We start from the raw sequence: 19107 nt of genomic DNA, 5'->3' as shown, positions 1-19107 counted from the left end.
CCCATCGTAAGTCTGAGGCATTGGTAAACGAGTATGTCGCTAAGTGAGGAGAGGCTGTATTAGTAAATTGTATTACTGTATGTATTACAAGAAATGTCAATGAACAGGGAAACCGGTTAGCTGGACTTGAGTCCTGGTGGTAGGAAGTACAGTGCCTGCACTCTAAAGGAGGCATTTGGGATATTTGCTGTTTCGAGTGACATCTAAACTGTCACATCTGCGTGCCTCTGCAAAGACAGTGATATTGTGAATGATGGTGAAAGTGTTTCTGTTTTTGGGTCACCCTGCCTCAGTGGGAGACACCCAGCATCTTAAAAAATAATAATAGTAATCCATGTTTTTATTGCAGGAACATGATGCTCGGGAAATTGAATGGGGTAAAGAGCGTCTGAAACAGGAAAAGGAACGGCAACGAAGGAAACGCCTTAAACAGAGTGAGAAAGCGGATGACGACCAAGGAGCAGGTGGTGACAGAGAGGGAAATCGCAGTGATGAGGATGGTGGTCAGGGAGGAAGTGATGATGAGTCTAGAAACTCTAAGAATTCTGGTATAGTATCTGAACCTCTTGTGAGTAAGTACCAACACCCATGGCAGGATGGAAAAAACAATTTTTCATGGGTTAAGTATTTGGAATACTGCGGCCGGGCCAAGGGACTTGCAAAGGCAGCACCGCTGAAAATATGGCCTGAGCCCTTCCCATTTGGTAGAAATTTATTTAAACCTGGAATGAAATTGGAAGCCATTGATCCTAGTCACCAGTCACTATTTTGTGTAATGACGGTAGCAGAAACTATTGGTTACAGACTGAGAGTTCATTTTGATGGGTACTCTGACCAATATGACTACTGGCTTAATGCAGATTCACCTAATATTTTCCCAGCTGGTTGGTGTGAAAAGAATGGCCGACAGTTGGAGCCTCCACTTGGGGTTATAGGATTTTCATGGAAAGCATACTTGGAACATTGTAAGGCTCAAACTGCACCTAGACAAGCCTTTATTAATAAAGGAAGTTCTACAATAATTCCTCCCAACAACTTTCGAGTGGGTATGAAGCTGGAGGCTGAGGATCGTAAAAATATGTGGGTGTGTGTGGCAACAGTGGCTGATGTATTAGACAACCGAGTCCTTGTTCATTTTGACGGATGGGACAAAGCTTTTGATATTTGGAATGAAGTTTCCTCACCATATATACACCCAGTTGGCTGGTGCACAGAAAACAATATTGTTCTACATCCTCCAAATGATTATCCAAACCCAGAAAGCTTCAACTGGCATGAGTACCTTCAGGAGACCAATTCAATGGCTGTTCCAGCAAGAGCCTTCAAGACAAGGCCTCCAAGGGAATTTAAGAAGAACATGAAGCTAGAAGTTGTCGACAAGCGAAATCCAGCTCTCATACGTGTAGCTACCATTGTTGATGTTCAGGAGTATCAACTGAAGATCCATTTTGATGGATGGGGTGATGAGTATGACTACTGGATGGATGATGACTCCCCAGATATTCATCCACCATCGTGGTGTAATAAAACAGCTCACCTACTCCAGCCACCTCTTACTCCTGAACAACAAGCAGAGGATGTTGACTCTGGAATGGGATGTGGAACTCCAGGGTGTAAAGGAATAGGTCACATCAAAGGCCCAATATATACTACTCACCATACTGCATATGGTTGCCCTTATTCCTTACAGAACATCAACAAAGACCTTGACAGTATAATTCCTGACAGATTACAGTTTCCACCAGAGAGAAAGAAGAGCAAAGTTTCTCCCAAAGTCAAATTAGATCTTCGTTCTTACAGTGGAAAAGAAGGAAATGGAGAAGTGGAAGAAGCAGATTGCCAGAAGAAGCGTGTTAGAAAGAGAAGAAAGTTCTTTGATGAGCTTAGTCCACCAGAGCCCAACAGGCCACAAAAAGTACCAAAACTTAACAGTGATGAAGTCAAGCCAATATCCATTACAAGTACAATGACACCAAGTGCAGTTACAACAGCTGCTGTTATATCTTCCATGACCCTTGTTCCCTGTACCTCTTCCACACAGCCATCAACTTTGAGTCACATTATCCCACAGCAGCCTTCTCACCCTGCCCCATCCCAGCCTCTTGACCATGGCATGGATATGATGGTACACCAGTCAGTTTTCAATCCAGGTTATAATCCACACCCTTCTGCACCCTTACCACACTCGTGGGAACGTCATCGTCACCTCACAGCTTCCCTTGGTGATGCCAAAAAGTCTGACGTGGAATCATGGGATGCAGAGCAAGTGCATCAGCTGGTGGCACGGATCCCTGGTTGTGAGCAAGTGGCAACAGTGTTTATTGAACAACAGATTGATGGTGAGGCTTTCTTAATGATGACCCAGAATGACCTAGTAAGTTTATTACAAATGAAATTGGGTCCAGCGATCAAGATAATGGCAATTATTATGTGTCTAAGAAGTTCTACTTAAACAACAAAGGGTGTGTTGCCTTTACATTGTGCCACCCCCACTGTACACACCTCCATCGGTCTTGTAGACCAATGATTTTTTGCATTCCTGTATACTCCAGCTGGTTTTGACATTTAAGGTACCGTATTTTAATATTTAATGTAGGGAAATGCAGCTGAAGAGAGACTAACATGTGATATTTTTTGTGAAGCTCAATTTACTCTAGTGTGATAAGTATCACATTAATTTTATAACTTATGAAATGTAGAAAGCAATTTTGTAAATACCTCCAATAATTATGCAATGTTAAGTGTGTACATTCCAGTATGTGGTAACAGTTTTGAAGGAGCATGTCATATTTGTTTATCAGGTAAGATTGATGATACTGCTAGTCATTGTATTCAGTACATCAGCAAGAAACTGCCACAAACTTGAATTCATCGTTGTACATATATGTTGTGTTCCAAGATTACTTTCCAAATTTTGTACTTGTTTTCTATTCTTGTGGAACTTTGTCTTTCCACAGTGTTTGACAATCAGTTTCAGAACACCTGTTATATCTTAAATTAATGTTCAGTGAGTGGAATGTGGAGTGTATGCCTGTGATTCTCATTCTGCCATGTAGAAGCTTCACGTCAATCTTAAGCTCTAATAGAATATGTCGTAGAAAATACAGTATTTGATCACTGAGTATACTGTATAAATGCCTGAACTTTGTAGTAACAATGGAGTCAAAGGTAACCAGAATGGAAGACTGCATTGGTAAATATGAATAGTTACAGTGGGCCTCATGAAGATTAAGCCATCTGTGCATAATGTATATTGTAATGCCATAATAGCAATCTGCATTCAGACATAATGGTAATGGGTAACAGATTTAATCTAAATGGGGACTGGGATTGATGGCATTGACATGACATTGTGATCACCACACACTGTGCGCCACCTAACCTTGCCGGGCCACAGAATTGTCCTCACATTGGATGCATTGAGAGTCCCGAATGCTGTCATCTGAGCTTTGATGCCTCTATGAATACTCACAGGAATACTACAGCAATCAAATGACAGTGAAAAAGCACCTTAAGACAACTAAAATTCTATGTAATGATGAAGTCTTAAGCCAGTAAGGATGTTGTGCTCTTTAAATTAAAATAATACTCTATGTACATATATTTAAACATCTGCTTAGCTGATGTTATTGTAATTAAGACAACTGTATGTACTATTGGTGCATAAAAGGCTGAAAAATTGTGAACTGTTGTTTTGTTTACATTCCAGTACCTAAATGATGTATGCATATAGTATTAGTACAGTATGATAGACCTCAATAGAGTAGCAAGGCAATGAAGTAATCTTGAGTAGCACGGTCTTTCACAAATAACTCGCACTTCAGAAAGCCGGGTTCATCAAGGATTGGCATTAAGGCCAGTACTGTTTCTGGTTTATGTAACTGACATTCTAGTTAGGATTGGCTCAGATTTATCCATGCTTGCTGATGACATAAAACTAATGAGGAGAATAAAAATAGATGAGGACAGGTAAAGATTCCAAAGGGATCTGGACAAACTGCAGGAGTAGGCAGATAGTGGTTGCTGGAGTTCAACTCCAGTAAATACAAGGGCAAGGAGATTAGGGAAGGAGGAAGAAGACTGGAAACTAGGTATAGACTTGGGGAACAGAGGATGCAGACTTCACTCAAAGAGAAAGACCTAGGGGTGAGCACACTGGTATAACACCAGAGGCTCACATCAACTGAATAACTTCCTCAGCTAATGTTCATATGGCAGATCAACAAAGAGTCATTCTGGGTCCTTTATACAGTACTACATTGTATAAAGGAGCACACATGAAAAGCATGTTAAGAAACTGGAGAAAGTGCACAAGTATGAAATAAGGCTTATTCCTGAGCTACGAGGAGAGGCTATTGGAACTGAACCTAATGACCCTGGAGGCCAGAAGAATCAGGACATGATAACATACAAAATACTCAGGGGAATTAATAAGAAAGACAGGGATAGGCTGTTTAAAAGGAGTAACAGGAACTCTGGGGCACAAATGGAAGTTAGTTACAGATGAGCCAAAGGAATGTTACGAAGTATTTTTTCAGTCGAAGAGTGGTCATGGCTTAGCGCTTCTTTTTGATTATAATAATAATAATAAGAGTGGTCAGTAAGTGGAATGATCTTGATAAGGAAGTGGTTGAGGAAGGCTCCACACACACACACACACACACACACACACACACACACACACAGAAATAATAGGAAGACCAAAACGAGTCCTTGGTTTACCCGAAGGTGTAGGGAGGCAAAAACTAAGTGCAACAGAGAATGGAAAAGGTACAGGAGGCATAGGACCCAGGAAAACAAGGAGATTAGTAGAAGAGCCAGAAACGAGTATGCGCAGATAAGGAGGGAGGCCCAGCGACAGTATGAAAACGACATAGCATCGAAAGTCAAATCTGACCCGAAACTGCTGTATAGCCACATTAGGAGGAAGACAACAGTCAAGGACCAGGTGATAAGGCTGAGGAAAGAAGGTGGAGAACTCACAAGAAACGATCAAGAGGTATGTGAGGAGCTCAACACGAGATTTAAGGAAGTATTTACAGTAGAGACAGGAAGGACTCTGGGGGGACAGACCAGATGGGGACACCAACAAGGAATACACCAACAAGTGTTGGACGACATACATACAGATGAGGAGGAGGTGAAGAAACTGCTAAGGGACATCGATACCTCAAAGGCAATGGGACCGGACAACATCTCTCCATGGGTCCTTAGAGAGGGAGCAGATATGTTGTGCATACCACTTACCACAATCTTCAACATATCCCTGGAAACTGGGCAACTACCTGAGGTATGGAAGACGGCAAATGTAGTTCCCATTTTCAAAAAAGGAGACAGAAAAGAGGCACTAAACTATAGACCTGTGTCATTGACGTGTATAGTATGCAAAATTATGGAGAAGATTATCAGGAGGAGAGTGGTGGAGCACCTGGAACGGAACAGGAGTATAAATGCCAACCAGCACGGATTCACGGAAGGCAAATCCTGTGTCACAAACCTTCTGGAGTTTTATGATAAAATAACAGAAGTAAGACAAGAGAGAGAGGGGTGGGTTGATTGCATCTTCTTGGACTGCAAGAAGGCCTTTGACACAGTTCCTCACAAGAGATTAGTGCAGAAGCTAGAGCATCAGGCGCATATAACAGGAAGGGCACTGCAATGGATCAGAGAATACCTGAGAGGGAGGCAACAACGAGTCATGGTACGTAGTGATGTATCACAGTGGGCACCTGTGACGAGCGGGGTCCCACAGGGGTCGGTCCTAGGACCAGTGCTATTTTTGGTATATGTGAACGACATGACGGAAGGGTTAGACTCAGAAGTGTCCCTGTTTGCAGATGATGTGAAGTTAATGAGGAGAATTAAATCTGATGAGGACCAGGCAGGACTTCAAAGAGACCTGGACAGACTGGACACCTGGTCCAGCAAATGGCTTCTCGAATTTAATCCTGCCAAATGCAAAGTCATGAAGATAGGGGAAGGGCACAGAAGACCACAGACAGAGTATAGGCTAGGTGGCCAAAGACTGCAAACCTCACTCAAGGAGAAAGATCTTGGGGTGAGTATAACACCGAGCATGTCTCCGGAAGCACACATCAATCAGATAACTGCTGCAGCATATGGGCGCCTGGCAAACCTGAGAACAGCATTCCGACACCTTAGTAAGGAATCATTCAAGACACTGTACACCGTGTATGTCAGGCCCATACTGGAGTATGCAGCACCTGTTTGGAACCCGCACTTGATAAAGCACGTCAAGAAACTAGAGAAAGTACAAAGGTTTGCAACAAGGTTAGTTCCAGAGCTAAGGGGAATGTCCTATGAAGAAAGATTAAGGGAAATCGGCCTGACGACACTGGAGGACAGGAGGGTCAGGGGAGACATGATAACGACATATAAAATACTGCGTGGAATAGACAAGGTGGACAAGGACAGGATGTTCCAGGGAGGGGACACAGAAACAAGAGGCCACAATTGGAAGTTGAAGACACAAATGAGTCAGAGAGATAGTAGGAAGTATTTCTTCAGTCATAGAGTTGTAAGGCAGTGGAATAGCCTAGAAAATGACGTAGTGGAGGCAGGAACCATACACAGTTTTAAGACGAGGTTTGATAAAGCTCATGGAGCGGGGAGAGAGAGGGTCTAGTAGCAACCGGTGAAGAGGCGGGGCCAGGAGCTAGGACTCGACCCCTGCAACCACAAATAGGTGAGTACACACACACACAGGAGCTGTGAATCGACCCCTGCAACCACAACTAGGTGAGTACACACACACACACTACGCACTACACACACTGCACACCACACACACTACACACACACTACACACACACTACACACACTACACACACACTACACACACACTACACACACACTACACACTACACACACACTACACACACTACACACACACTACACACACTACACACACTACACACACACTACACACACACTACACACACACTACACACACACTACACACACACACTACACACACACTACACACACACTACACACACTACACACACACTACATACACTACATACACACTACAGGCCCGGTGGCCTGGTGGCTAAAGCTCCCGCTTCACACACGGAGGGCCCGGGTTCGATTCCCGGCGGGTGGAAATTCCGACACGTTTCCTTACACCTACTGTCCTGTTCACCTAGCAGCAAATAGGTACCTGGGTGTTAGTCGACTGGTGTGGGTCGCATCCTGGGGGACAAGATTAAGGACCCCAATGGAAATAAGTTAGACAGTCCTCGATGACGCACTGACTTTCTTGGGTTATCCTGGGTGGCTAACCCTCCGGGGTTAAAAATCCGAACGAAATCTTATCTTACACACATCACACACACATCACACACACATCACACACACATCACACACACATCACACACACACACACACACACACACACACACACACACACACACACACACACACACAACCACAAACAGGTGAGTACAAATAGGTGAGTACACACACACACACACACACACACACACACACACACACACACACACACAAACTCACTGGAGAACCAGGCAGGGATAACGGGGAAGGCACTACAATGGATCAGGGAATATTTGTCAGCAAGACAGCAGCGAGTCATGGTACGTGGCGAGGTGTCAGAGTGGGCGCCTGTGACGAGTGGGGTTCCACAAGGGTCAGTCCTAGGACCAGTGCTATTTCTGGCATTTGTGAACGACATGACGGAAGGAATAGACTCCGAAGTGTCCCTGTTTGCAGATGATGTGAAGTTGATGAGAAGGATTCAATCGGACGAGGACCAGACAGAACTACAAAGGGATCTGGACAGGCTGCAGACCTGGTCCAGCAATTGGCTCCTGGCGTTCAACCCCAAGTGCAAAGCCATGAAGGTTGGGAAGGGCAAAGAAGACCGCAGACAGAGTACAGTCTAGGGGGCCAGAGACTACAAACCTCACTCAAGGAAAAAGATCTTGGGGTGAGTATAACACCAGGTACATCTCCTGAGGTGCACATCAACCAAATAACTGCTGCAGCATATGGGCGCCTAGAGAACCTAAGAACAGCATTCAGACATCTTAATAAGGAATCGTTCAGGACCCTGTACACTGTGTACGTTAGGCCCATATTGGAGTATGCGGCACCAGTTTGGAGCCCACACCTAGCCAAGCACGTAAAGAAACTAGAGAAAGTGCAAAGGTTTGCAACAAGACTAGTCCCAGAGCTAAGGGGTATGTCCTATGAGAAGAGGTTAAGGGAAATCAATCTGACGACACTGGAGGACAGGAGAGATAGGGGGGACATGATAACGACTTACAAAATACTGAGAGGAATTGACAAGGTGGACAAAGACAGGATGTTCCAGAGACTGGACACAGCAACACGGGGACACAGTTGGAAGCTGAAGACACAGATGAATCAAAGGGATGTTAGGAAGTATTTCTTCAGCCACAGTGTAGTCAGGAAGTGGAATAGTTTGGGAAGCGATGTAATGGATGCAGGATCCATACATAGCTTTAAGCAGAGGTACGATAAAGCTCATGGTGCAGGGAGAGTGACCTAGTAGCGACCAGTGAAGAGGCGGGGCCAGGAGCTTGGACTCGACCCCTGCAACCTCAACTAGGTGAGCACAACTAGGTGAGTACACACACACACACTACACACTACACACACACACACACACACACACACACACACACACACACACACACACACACACACACACACACACGACACACACACTACACACACACTACACACACACTACACACTACACACACACACACTACACACACACTACACACACACACACACACACACACACACACACACACACACACACACACACACACACACACACACACACACACACACACACATATAAACAGGGAGGCGTGGAACATCCAACCAGTCGTGTTTAAGGTATTGCCACGCGCGTCTCCTCCCCTTCCTCCTCCTCCTCCTGCTGCTGCTGCTCCTCCCACGCCGCCCCTACTACTCACTCCGCGCCCATGCTTACTCACCACGCCTACTCCACAAACAAGGACCTGTGCTCCTTCAGAGGATCAAAATCAGACGCTTCATTTTTTCTTGCGGGTGCTCCTCCTAGAACCTTAGTGTACCCACTCAGCCAGGGACTGAAACAAGTGCAAACACACATAAACTCTCCTATTAAGTCAAATTACAGTTGAACTTACAAGTGTATTAATCATGATACAAGTTTGAAATGGAACGTGTTTTTTATATGTTTTACGTATATTGCACATTTAAGTTTGAAGTTACAAGCGTTTTATATGTTAATTATGAAGTGTTTCTCTAATTATGGGTGAAGTGCGAAGTGTTGTAAGAAAAAAACTGTTAAGTGTAGTGTTCTTGTGAGTTAGTATCCTAGAGCAACTAGACTCTGAGTGCTGGTCTACCTGGCAGTTAAAGGTTTCTTTCTCTGCTTGCTAGCAAGTCTTCCTTCTCCACTACATCACTAGATGTTATTTCAAAGTTTTAACATTTTATTAACATCATCATCATCAGGGCTTGACTGGAGTCTGCACATTGGACTCTTATGATGATAATGGTCTACATAACGAAAAAAAAAGTAAAAAGCTCTAAAACGTTTAAATGTATTTTTGTTAGTTTATATTTATAAAATAATAATGAATTACCAATATATTTTTTAGAAAAGTTTATTCAACGCTGCATGTGGAAGTATAGTGGATAAGTCAACAGAAGCTCCAGTATCTTAGTGTATTTACTTACCTGTTCCACATCAGCTGGTCTGTCAGTGGGGCTGTCCTGGTCACTGCCGGTGTCTATATTCGAAATTTGAAACTACTGTCAACATCTAAGTTCGAAATTTGAAACTACTGTCAACATCTAAGTTCGAAATTTGAAACTACTGTCAACATCTAAGTTCGAAATTTGAAACTACTGTCAACATCCAAGTTCGAAATTTGAAACTACTGTCAACATCTTAGTTCGAAATTTGAAACTACTGTCAACATCTAAGTTCGAAATTTGAAACTACTGTCAACATCCAAGTTCGAAATTTGAAACTACTGTCAACATCTTAGTTCGAAATTTGAAACTTCTGTCAACATCTAAATTCGAAATTTGAAACTACTGTCAACATCTAAGTTCGAAATTTGAAACTACTGTCAACATCTAAGTTCGAAATTTGAAACTACTGTCAACATCCAAGTTCGAAATTTGAAACTACTGTCAACATCTTAGTTCGAAATTTGAAACTACTGTCAACATCTAAATTCGAAATTTGAAACTACTGTCAACATCTAAGTTCGAAATTTGAAACTACTGTCAACATCTAAATTCGAAATTTGAAACTACTGTCAACATCTAAGTTCGAAATTTGAAACTACTGTCAACATCCAAGTTCGAAATTTGAAACTACTGTCAACATCTTAGTTCGAAATTTGAAACTACTGTCAACATCTAAGTTCGAAATTTGAAACTACTGTCAACATCTAAGTTCGAAATTTGAAACTACTGTCATCTAAGTTCGAAATTTGAAACTACTGTCAACATCTAAGTTCGAAATTTGAAACTACTGTCAACATCTAAGTTCGAAATTTCAAACTACTATCAACATCTAAGTTCGAAATTTGAAACTACTGTCAACATCTAAGTTCGAAATTTCAAACTACTGTCAACACCTAAGTTCGAAATTTGAAACTAGTCAACATCTAAATTCGAAATTTAAAATTATTGGCACTCGCTGCCGGGTCAATAGTTTCCTCCTTGGATTATCATCGTCTTGAGAAACATTTATGATGGAACATTACTTTCACAGCTAATAGATTCCTGGAGCAGTGGGAAGGAGGGGGGGTTATCAGCTCAATATAATGTTCTCAATGAATCCTCCAAGGAGGTTCCCTTGTGTATTCCTTCAGGAGTTCTGATGGCTATCCTCAGCATGACGTTGGTTGTAAAACTGTAGCACTTAGGAGCCGCTACCTGGGAAATTTTGAGCCAAAAATTGTTTTTTTCGTAGTTTTAATACGAGAACTAGTATCATACACAAGAAATAATGTGGGTTTTTTTATGTTTAGTATTTAGAAGAGAATTAATTGAAGAAAAATATTCTTAATATTGGAAACAGTTGTCGAAACATCCTGGAGACATAAGTCAATTAGTTAAATGACTGTGTGAGGATGGATCTTCCTTGGACAGTGCACACCGGTGACTCAAAGAGGACATCTTCAAGGATCTAACTTGAACGGTTCATACCAGAAGAACATCTGTGAGGATTTCCCTTTAACAGTACGTAACTGATGCCTTAAATGAGGACGTTTTCAAGGATCTCCTACGAGAAGTGCACACTGGTGCCTAGAAAGAGGACGCCTGCAACAGGTTTCTGCCCCGACGGCATTTTGAGGAGCTTCTACCTAGGTGTCCAGCATATTACCATTACTTCTATAACGTGAAAGCTATTCGATGCCCTTTTCACCTTCCAAGATCTCAACTCAAGACTTCATTTTATTCGTAAAATTATAAGTAAAAATTTTCATCATTAATAAGTTCTCCAGTTTCTTGATCTTTGTTGAGATAAACTTGCTACTCCGAAGTTTATTAACCCACCACACCAGCGTCCAGCCCACCACACCAGCGTCCAGCCCACCACACCAGCGTCCAGCCCACCACACCAGCGTCCAGCCCACCACACCAGCGTCCAGCTCACCACACCAGCGTCCAGCCCCCCACACCGGCGTCCAACTCACCACACCAGCGTCCAGCCCACCACCCCAGCGTCCAGCTCACCACACCAGCGTCCAGCCCACCACACCAGCGTCCAGCCCACCACACCAGCGTCCAGCCCACCACACCAGCGTCCAGCCCACCACACCAGCGTCCAGCCCACCACACCAGCGTCTAGCCCACCACACCAACGTCCAGCCCACCACACCAGCGTCCAGCCCACCACACCAGCGTCCAGCCCACCACAACAGCGTCCAGCCCACCACACCAGCGTCCAGCTCACCACACCAGCGTCCAGCCCACCACACCAGCGTCCAGCCCACCACACCAGCGTCCAGCCCACCACACCAGCGTCCAGCTCACCACACCAGCGTCCAGCTCACCACACCAGCGTCCAGCCCACCACACCAGCGTCCAGCCCACCACACCAGCGTCCAGCTCACCACACCACCACCCAGTATTTATCATCTCCGGAAGGAAGACAGAACATCAGGTCAGACTGGGTACACTTTCCCTAAAGTTTGCCCCAGAGTGCCCATTTAGAGGGCGTATCTCCGGGTAAGCGGAGGTACTCAGGAGAGAGGAAGTGCCCTCAAGTGAGAGGAAGTACCCACAGGTGAGAGGCAGTGTTCTCGGGTGAGAGTGAGTGCCCCAGAAAGGAAGGAGTGTAGACCAGGAGGGAGGAAGTACCTCCAGGAAGGAAGGAGTGCTCGTTAGGAGGGAGATGTTGTCTATACAGGAGCTGCGTGAGTCACTGAGACTGGCGGAGCATCTAGCACATCTCTCCCTCACCTCAGGGGGAGACAGAGATGATGTCTCCCATCCCCAGAGGGGAGGGGAGACTCCCAAGCCTTACGTCCCCCCTAAGCAACTGCTGCTCTACCTTGTCAGGTGAGAAATTGGAGGGGAGTGGAAGGAATACTGTTATAATATGAACCGCTAAGCCCGTAGGGGTCATACAGCTCCCGATGAATACAATATACTAGTTTATTGCAACATGCCACTTGTGTGCATGTTCAAAGCTCATAGTTATGCAGAAAATTTCGACAATAAGGGCATATCATTGTACATGATTATAAGAAAAAAATAGTTGGGTTATAGTCTAGTAAGTTTATTGGTATTATTTTTACATTAGATGACATTATAGGTACTATTTTGTACAATGGATAACATGTGATTCAGAATCTTAAGTTCAATTCAGTTGAAGAACTCGAAAAATTTATTTTGGTTATAATCAAGTCTGATCAAAGGGAGGTAAAAGGTAGCTCAAATTTCTTGGATCAGGAGCCCGTCGCCAGCATTTAGGAACCTTCCTGAAAAGGGGGCGGGGAGGATGAAATAGTGAAAATCAGGGATGAAGAGAGAGCAAGTTACAACACTCCCAAGGTTAGTAATAATATTTCTAACAATTATGAAACTCCATCTATTGACATGGCGCACCTAGAGAATAACAAATTTATTAAATATATATCCAGACTAAAAGTGCTCAGGGTCATACAAATTCACTCTCGTGTTCAAAACGTTTGTTTTGTTTTTAATTTCGTTTATTTTCTCACTGGGTGGTCTTTGTTCGTTCCGTGTGACGCGGCGCCAACTTCCGCTTCCTGATACACTGTGTCTTCCCGGAGTCTGAGAGATCAAGGTCGAGAGTCTTTACACAGCGCTTCCGAACAAGGACATGGGTGGAAGTGATTTTCTCCACGTTTGTGAGACTTTTCTCTTTCTCTGCCTACCTGTGTGCTTACTGGGCAATTCAAGGTCTTTGTACCTCTCACACTGCTGCCATTAAAACACACACACACAATGATAAACTTTCGGATAAGTTTGGTCGTGGCTTGGTTGGTAGCTTCCTCAGGTCACACTGAGGGTCCAGGACTGATCCCCGGCACGGGCGAAACGTAAATCATGTTTTCTTGCACCTGTTCACCTAGTAGTGAGTAGGTACCTGGGTGTTAGTCACCCTACACCTGCTGTTTCTGTTCACCTAGCAGTGAGTAGGTATACCAGTGTTAGTCAACTATTGTGGGTATCATTCTGGAGGACAAGATTAACCTAAGTTGCCATTAATGTTGTATATAACTAGTGACTGTCTATACAGTAAAGTGTGTCAATGATGTCAGCTACGACTGTATCACTTGTATCATGTACTGGTAGAAATAAAGATTATTATAATAATTTTGTGGACTGAGACTCATGGTGGGTTAGATGGTACTGTGACCTTGAGTAGACTTTGTATATATTTTGGTAGAATTACCGACAATATGTAAAGAAAAAGGACATAAGTGCAAATAATGTGACATTTTATTGTGGCAACGTTTCGCTCTCCAGGAGCTTTGTCAAGCCGTTACAAACAGTACATGGACACAGAGGGTATATATAGGCTCAGAGTGAGGTGCAATATTAGTGGTAGTAGTAGTAGTAGTAGTAATACAGTTAATTTGCACATGAGTAAAAGGATATCCTTTTATCCCGAAAGTTTATCATGGTGTGTGTGTTTTAATGAAAAGCAGGGGTGTCACTAGCACGTTAAGAGACCATACAATAAGTGTCAGGGGCCCGAGACTGTTCAACTGCCTCCCAGCACACATAAGGGGGATTACCAACAGACCCCTGGCAGTCTTCAAGCTGGCACTGGACAAGCACCTAAAGTCGGTTCCTGACCAGCCGGGCTGTGGCTCGTACGTTGGTTTGCGTGCAGCCAACAGTAACAGCCTGGTTGATCAGGCTCTGATCCACCAGGAGGTCTGGTCACAGACCGGGCCGCGGGGGCGTTGTACCCCGGAACTCTCTCCAGGTAAACTCCAGCAGTGAGAGGCACGAAGACCTTGAATTAATTGTATTACTACTACTACTACAACTTATATCACTGTGCAAGACAGGTATACAACATCGACAAGATGAAAGTTAAGACACTTGTGCAACATCTGGTTATCTTTATTGTAGACGTTTCGCCATCCAGTGGCTTTATCAATACAGATTCTTTGGACATAATAATATAGTTCTTCAGTTTTCTTATTATGTCCAAAGAATCTGTATTGATAAAGCCACTGGATGGCGAAACGTCTACAATAAAGATAACCAGATGTTGCACAAGTGTCTTAACTTTCAACTTATATCACTACTACTACTACTACTACCACTAGTATTACACCTCACTCTAAGCCTATGTATACCCTCAGTGTCCATGTACTGTTTGTAACGGCTTGACAAAGTTCCTGGAGAGCGAAACGTTGCCACAATAAAATGTCACATTAGTTGCACTTGTGTCCTTTTTCTTTACATAAAGTAGACTTTCTTGAAGACCTCATTCTAATTAGTAAGCCAAAAGGATTGATAACCCAAGAAAGCCAAGCAGTGTAGCTTATTTCTATTAGGGTCAGTTATTTAGTTCTTCCGCTATGATGCTTCTGCAACAATTAACTAATTGCCATGTATCAATTTATTGCTGCTAATCTTTTTTTTTTAGGTGCGGGATGCATAACAGATATCAAATATTCTTTCTCACACGGGATGGGTGTGGAGTTAATAAACTCTCTCTCTCTCTCTCTCTCTCTCTCTCTCTCTCTCTCTCTCTCTCTCTCTCTCTCTCTCTCTCTCTCTCTCTCTCTCTCTCTCTCTCTCTCTCTCTCTCTCTCTCTCTCTCTCTCTCTCTCTCTCTCTCTCTCTCTCTCTCTCTCTCTCTCTCTCTCTCAATCGCTCATTAACAGTGGTCATGTCACGGCAGTGAGGTCAACACCCTCATGGGTGTTCATGGCCAACCAGTCACGTCAATAATTTAACCTTGTTCTAGAAAAGTTGTTTTCAGGATCTGCGTTGTGCGTCATTGTTTAAGATGGATGCCATTTTAATAGGCGTGCCTTGATGCTGCCGAAGAGCTCTCCTTCCAAGGAATTAGAGTTACCCTCCCTTTCATCAGATCAAACCTGATGACCTCGCATTCCGCCGGCCCTATATGGATCCTATTGGTTTAGATTAATGTGTCCTCTTTATTTCTGTGCTTGACTCCCATTCTTCCACTGTAACAGTAAACGTATGAATGTTCCCATGCTACTGTTCCCATGATGATAGAATTACCGTCGAAATGTTGGGTAAATGGTTACAGATGCAACTAATGGGAGGTCATGAGTCCTGCCCCATGGGAGGTCATGAGTCCTGCCCCATGGGAGGTCATGAGTCCTGCCCCATGGGAGGTCATGAGTCCTGCCCCATGGGAGGTCAAGAGTCCTGCCCCATGGGAGGTCATGAGTCCTGCCCCATGGGTGGTCATGAGTCCTGCCCCATGGGAGGTCATGAGTCCTGCCCCATGGGAGGTCATGAGTCCTGCCCCATGGGAGGTCATGAGTCCTGCCCCATGGGAGGTCATGAGTCCTGCCCCATGGGAGGTCAAGAGTCCTGCCCCATGGGAGGTCATGAGTCCTGCCCCATGGGAGGTCATGAGTCCTGCCCCATGGGAGGTCATGAGTCCTGCTCCATGGGAGGTCATGAGTCCTGCCCCATGGGAGGTCATGAGTCCTGCCCCATGGGAGGTCATGAGTCCTGCCCCATGGGAGGTCATGAGTCCTGCCCCATGGGAGGTCATGAGTCCTGCCCCATGGGAGGTCATGAGTCCTGCCCCATGGGAGGTCATGAGTCCTGCTCCATGGGGAGTCATGAGTCCTGCCCCATGGGAGGTCATGAGTCCTGCTCCATGGGAGGTCATGAGTCCTGCCCCATGGGAGGTCATGAGTCCTGCTCCATGGGAGGTCATGAGTCCTGCCCCATGGGAGGTCATGAGTCCTGCCCCATGGGAGGTCATGAGTCCTGCTCCATGGGAGGTCATGAGTCCTGCCCCATGGGAGGTCATGAGTCCTGCCCCATGGGAGGTCATGAGTCCTGCCCCATGGGAGGTCATGAGTCCTGCTCCATGGGAGGTCATGAGTCCTGCCCCATGGGAGGTCATGAGTCCTGCCCCATGGGAGGTCATGAGTCCTGCCCCATGGGAGGTCATGAGTCCTGCTCCATGGGAGGTCATGAGTCCTGCCCCATGGGAGGTCATGAGTCCATGCAAGTTTCCTGAGTAACCTTTTAAAATTTTCATATTAATGTCATTAAAACAGTAAGTACTTGTGCGTAATCACTATACACGAACAGTGTTGTATGTATTTGAGTACAACCCATACATAATCTGAAGTACAGTTTTTATAATACACTGAAGGATGGCTGGAGATGTTTCAGTTCGGATTGTCATTTAAATTGTCAACACATTTCTGGCAAGACAAATATCGCATTGAATGAAGATTGGCGAATATGTTTCGTTTTTTGGGGTGGTCACATATCTCGGTGGGGCACAGCCGATTTATTATGAAAAAAATATTTGCTTTTGTTGTCCAATGGATAATTGCTTCTAAAAACTGTATAGCGTCCCCGATGGATGCCCAATCTTCCTTTTTTTTTTCTGGCATCTGGAAATAACTTATATGATTTCTCCTCCCCCGCGTCGCTACTAATTTCTGAGAATTCATAGTGTCGTTTCTGTTTCGTCCGTCATAATATCATTTATAGGGGGAAATTGCTTTTCGCGGTACTGGGGACCTGAACGAAGGCTCTTACAGTATTCTAAGGTTTAGTTCCTGTAGGACCCCAGTGGAAATTAGTGACTGACTTTTTTGGGGTTATCCTGGTGGCTAATTTACATATACTATGTCATTGTGTATGATAATTTGTGTAAGTATTTATGTACCTGTACCTGTATAAACCTACTAGGCTTTCCTCAAATGTCATTCCTCTTAGCTCCGGGACTAGTTTCGTAGCAAATTTCTGGACTTATTCTATTTTTTTTGGACTTTTTTTTTTAGATGTGGGGTCTACACTGGTGCTACGTACTCTATAGCGGGTCTGACGTCCCATATAAAACTCAAGGGACTCTGCCGTTAGGCTACATGTCACCAAAGCACGTACATAACAAAATTGTAAATAACAGAGTCCTCCCTTTTATACAGCATCAGGCACACACAAGGTGCTCTCTAAGTTTAGCCTTGAAGTGGTCGATGGCACTACTGTCTAGCGCTCTTACTAAAGTTACTGGAAGCGGCACTACTGACTAGCGCTCTTACTAAAGTTATTGGAGACCATAATATGTATAATGCCAGGCTCCAGGACATATACACAATATATATTTATATATATATATATATTTATATATATATATATATAAATATATATATATATAAATATATATATATATTTATATATATATATATATATATATAAATATATATAAACACGCTAGATAACAGGGATATCTTGCTACTCCTACTTACACTTTGGTCACACTTCACAGACACGCACATGCATATATATATACATACATCTAGGTTTTTCTCCTTTTTCTAAATAGCTCTTGTTCTTCTTTATTTCTTCTATTGTCCATGGGGAAGTGGAAAAGAATCTTTCCTCCGTAAGCCATGCGTGTCGTATGAGGCGACTAAAATGCCGGGAGCAATGGGCTAGTAACGCCTTCTCCTGTAGACATTTACTAAAAAAAGAGAAGAAGAAAAACTTTATAAAACTGGGATGCTTAAATGTGCGTGGATGTAGTGTGGATGACAAGAAACAGATGATTGCTGATGTTATGAATGAAAAGAAGTTGGATGTCCTGGCCCTAAGCGAAACAAAGCTGAAGGGGGTAGGGGAGTTTCAGTGGGGGGAAATAAATGGGATTAAATCTGGAGTATCTGAGAGAGTTAGAGCAAAGGAAGGGGTAGCAGTAATGTTGAATGATCAGTTATGGAAGGAGAAAAGAGAATATGAATGTGTAAATTCAAGAATTATGTGGATTAAAGTAAAGGTTGGATGCGAGAAGTGGATTATAATAAGCGTGTATGCACCTGGAGAAGAGAGGAATGCAGAGGAGAGAGAGAGATTTTGGGAGATGTTAAGTGAATGTATAGGAGCCTTTGAACCAAGTGAGAGAGTAATTGTGGTAGGGGACATGAATGCTAAAGTAGGAGAAACTTTTAGAGAGGGTGTGGTAGGTAAGCTTGGGGTGCCAGGTGTAAATGATAATGGGAGCCCTTTGATTGAACTTTGTATAGAAAGGGGTTTAGTTATAGGTAATACATATTTTAAGAAAAAGAGGATAAATAAGTATACAAGATATGATGTAGGGCGAAATGACAGTAGTTTGTTGGATTATGTATTGGTAGATAAAAGACTTTTGAGTAGACTTCAGGATGTACATGTTTATAGAGGGGCCACAGATATATCAGATCACTTTCTAGTTGTAGCTACACTGAGAGTAAAAGGTAGATGGGATACAAGGAGAATAGAAGCATCAGGGAAGAGAGAGGTGAAGGTTTATAAACTAAAAGAGGAGGCAGTTAGGGTAAGATATAAACAGCTATTGGAGGATAGATGGGCTAATGAGAG

The 19107-nt window shown here is 43.7% G+C and overlaps 2 protein-coding genes across 3 annotated transcripts in view; both read left to right on the top strand.

The window, feature by feature from the left end:
• Positions 1–3686, top strand: part of l(3)mbt (lethal (3) malignant brain tumor) — a 54995-nt gene extending 51309 nt beyond the window's left edge. For both annotated transcript variants that reach the window (XM_053790098.2, XM_053790099.2), the window contains one exon: positions 350–3686. In XM_053790098.2, coding sequence (XP_053646073.1) covers positions 350–2452 — 2103 coding nt within the window. In that variant the 3' untranslated portion in view covers positions 2453–3686. The remainder of the gene's footprint in view (positions 1–349) is intronic.
• An 8385-nt stretch (positions 3687–12071) lies between these two features.
• Positions 12072–19107, top strand: part of cu (NADP/NADPH phosphatase nocturnin) — a 69580-nt gene continuing 62544 nt past the window's right edge. Inside the window, exon 1 of the mRNA XM_053790095.2 lies at positions 12072–12591. Within this exon, the coding sequence (XP_053646070.1) occupies positions 12425–12591 (167 nt within the window). The 5' untranslated portion in view covers positions 12072–12424. The remainder of the gene's footprint in view (positions 12592–19107) is intronic.

The sequence above is a fragment of the Cherax quadricarinatus genome, chromosome 58, assembly GCF_038502225.1.
Source record: "Cherax quadricarinatus isolate ZL_2023a chromosome 58, ASM3850222v1, whole genome shotgun sequence".
Classification (NCBI taxonomy): domain Eukaryota; kingdom Metazoa; phylum Arthropoda; class Malacostraca; order Decapoda; family Parastacidae; genus Cherax; species Cherax quadricarinatus.
Note: the sequence above shows the minus strand (reverse complement) of the source record. Positions and strands in the feature narration are given on the sequence as shown.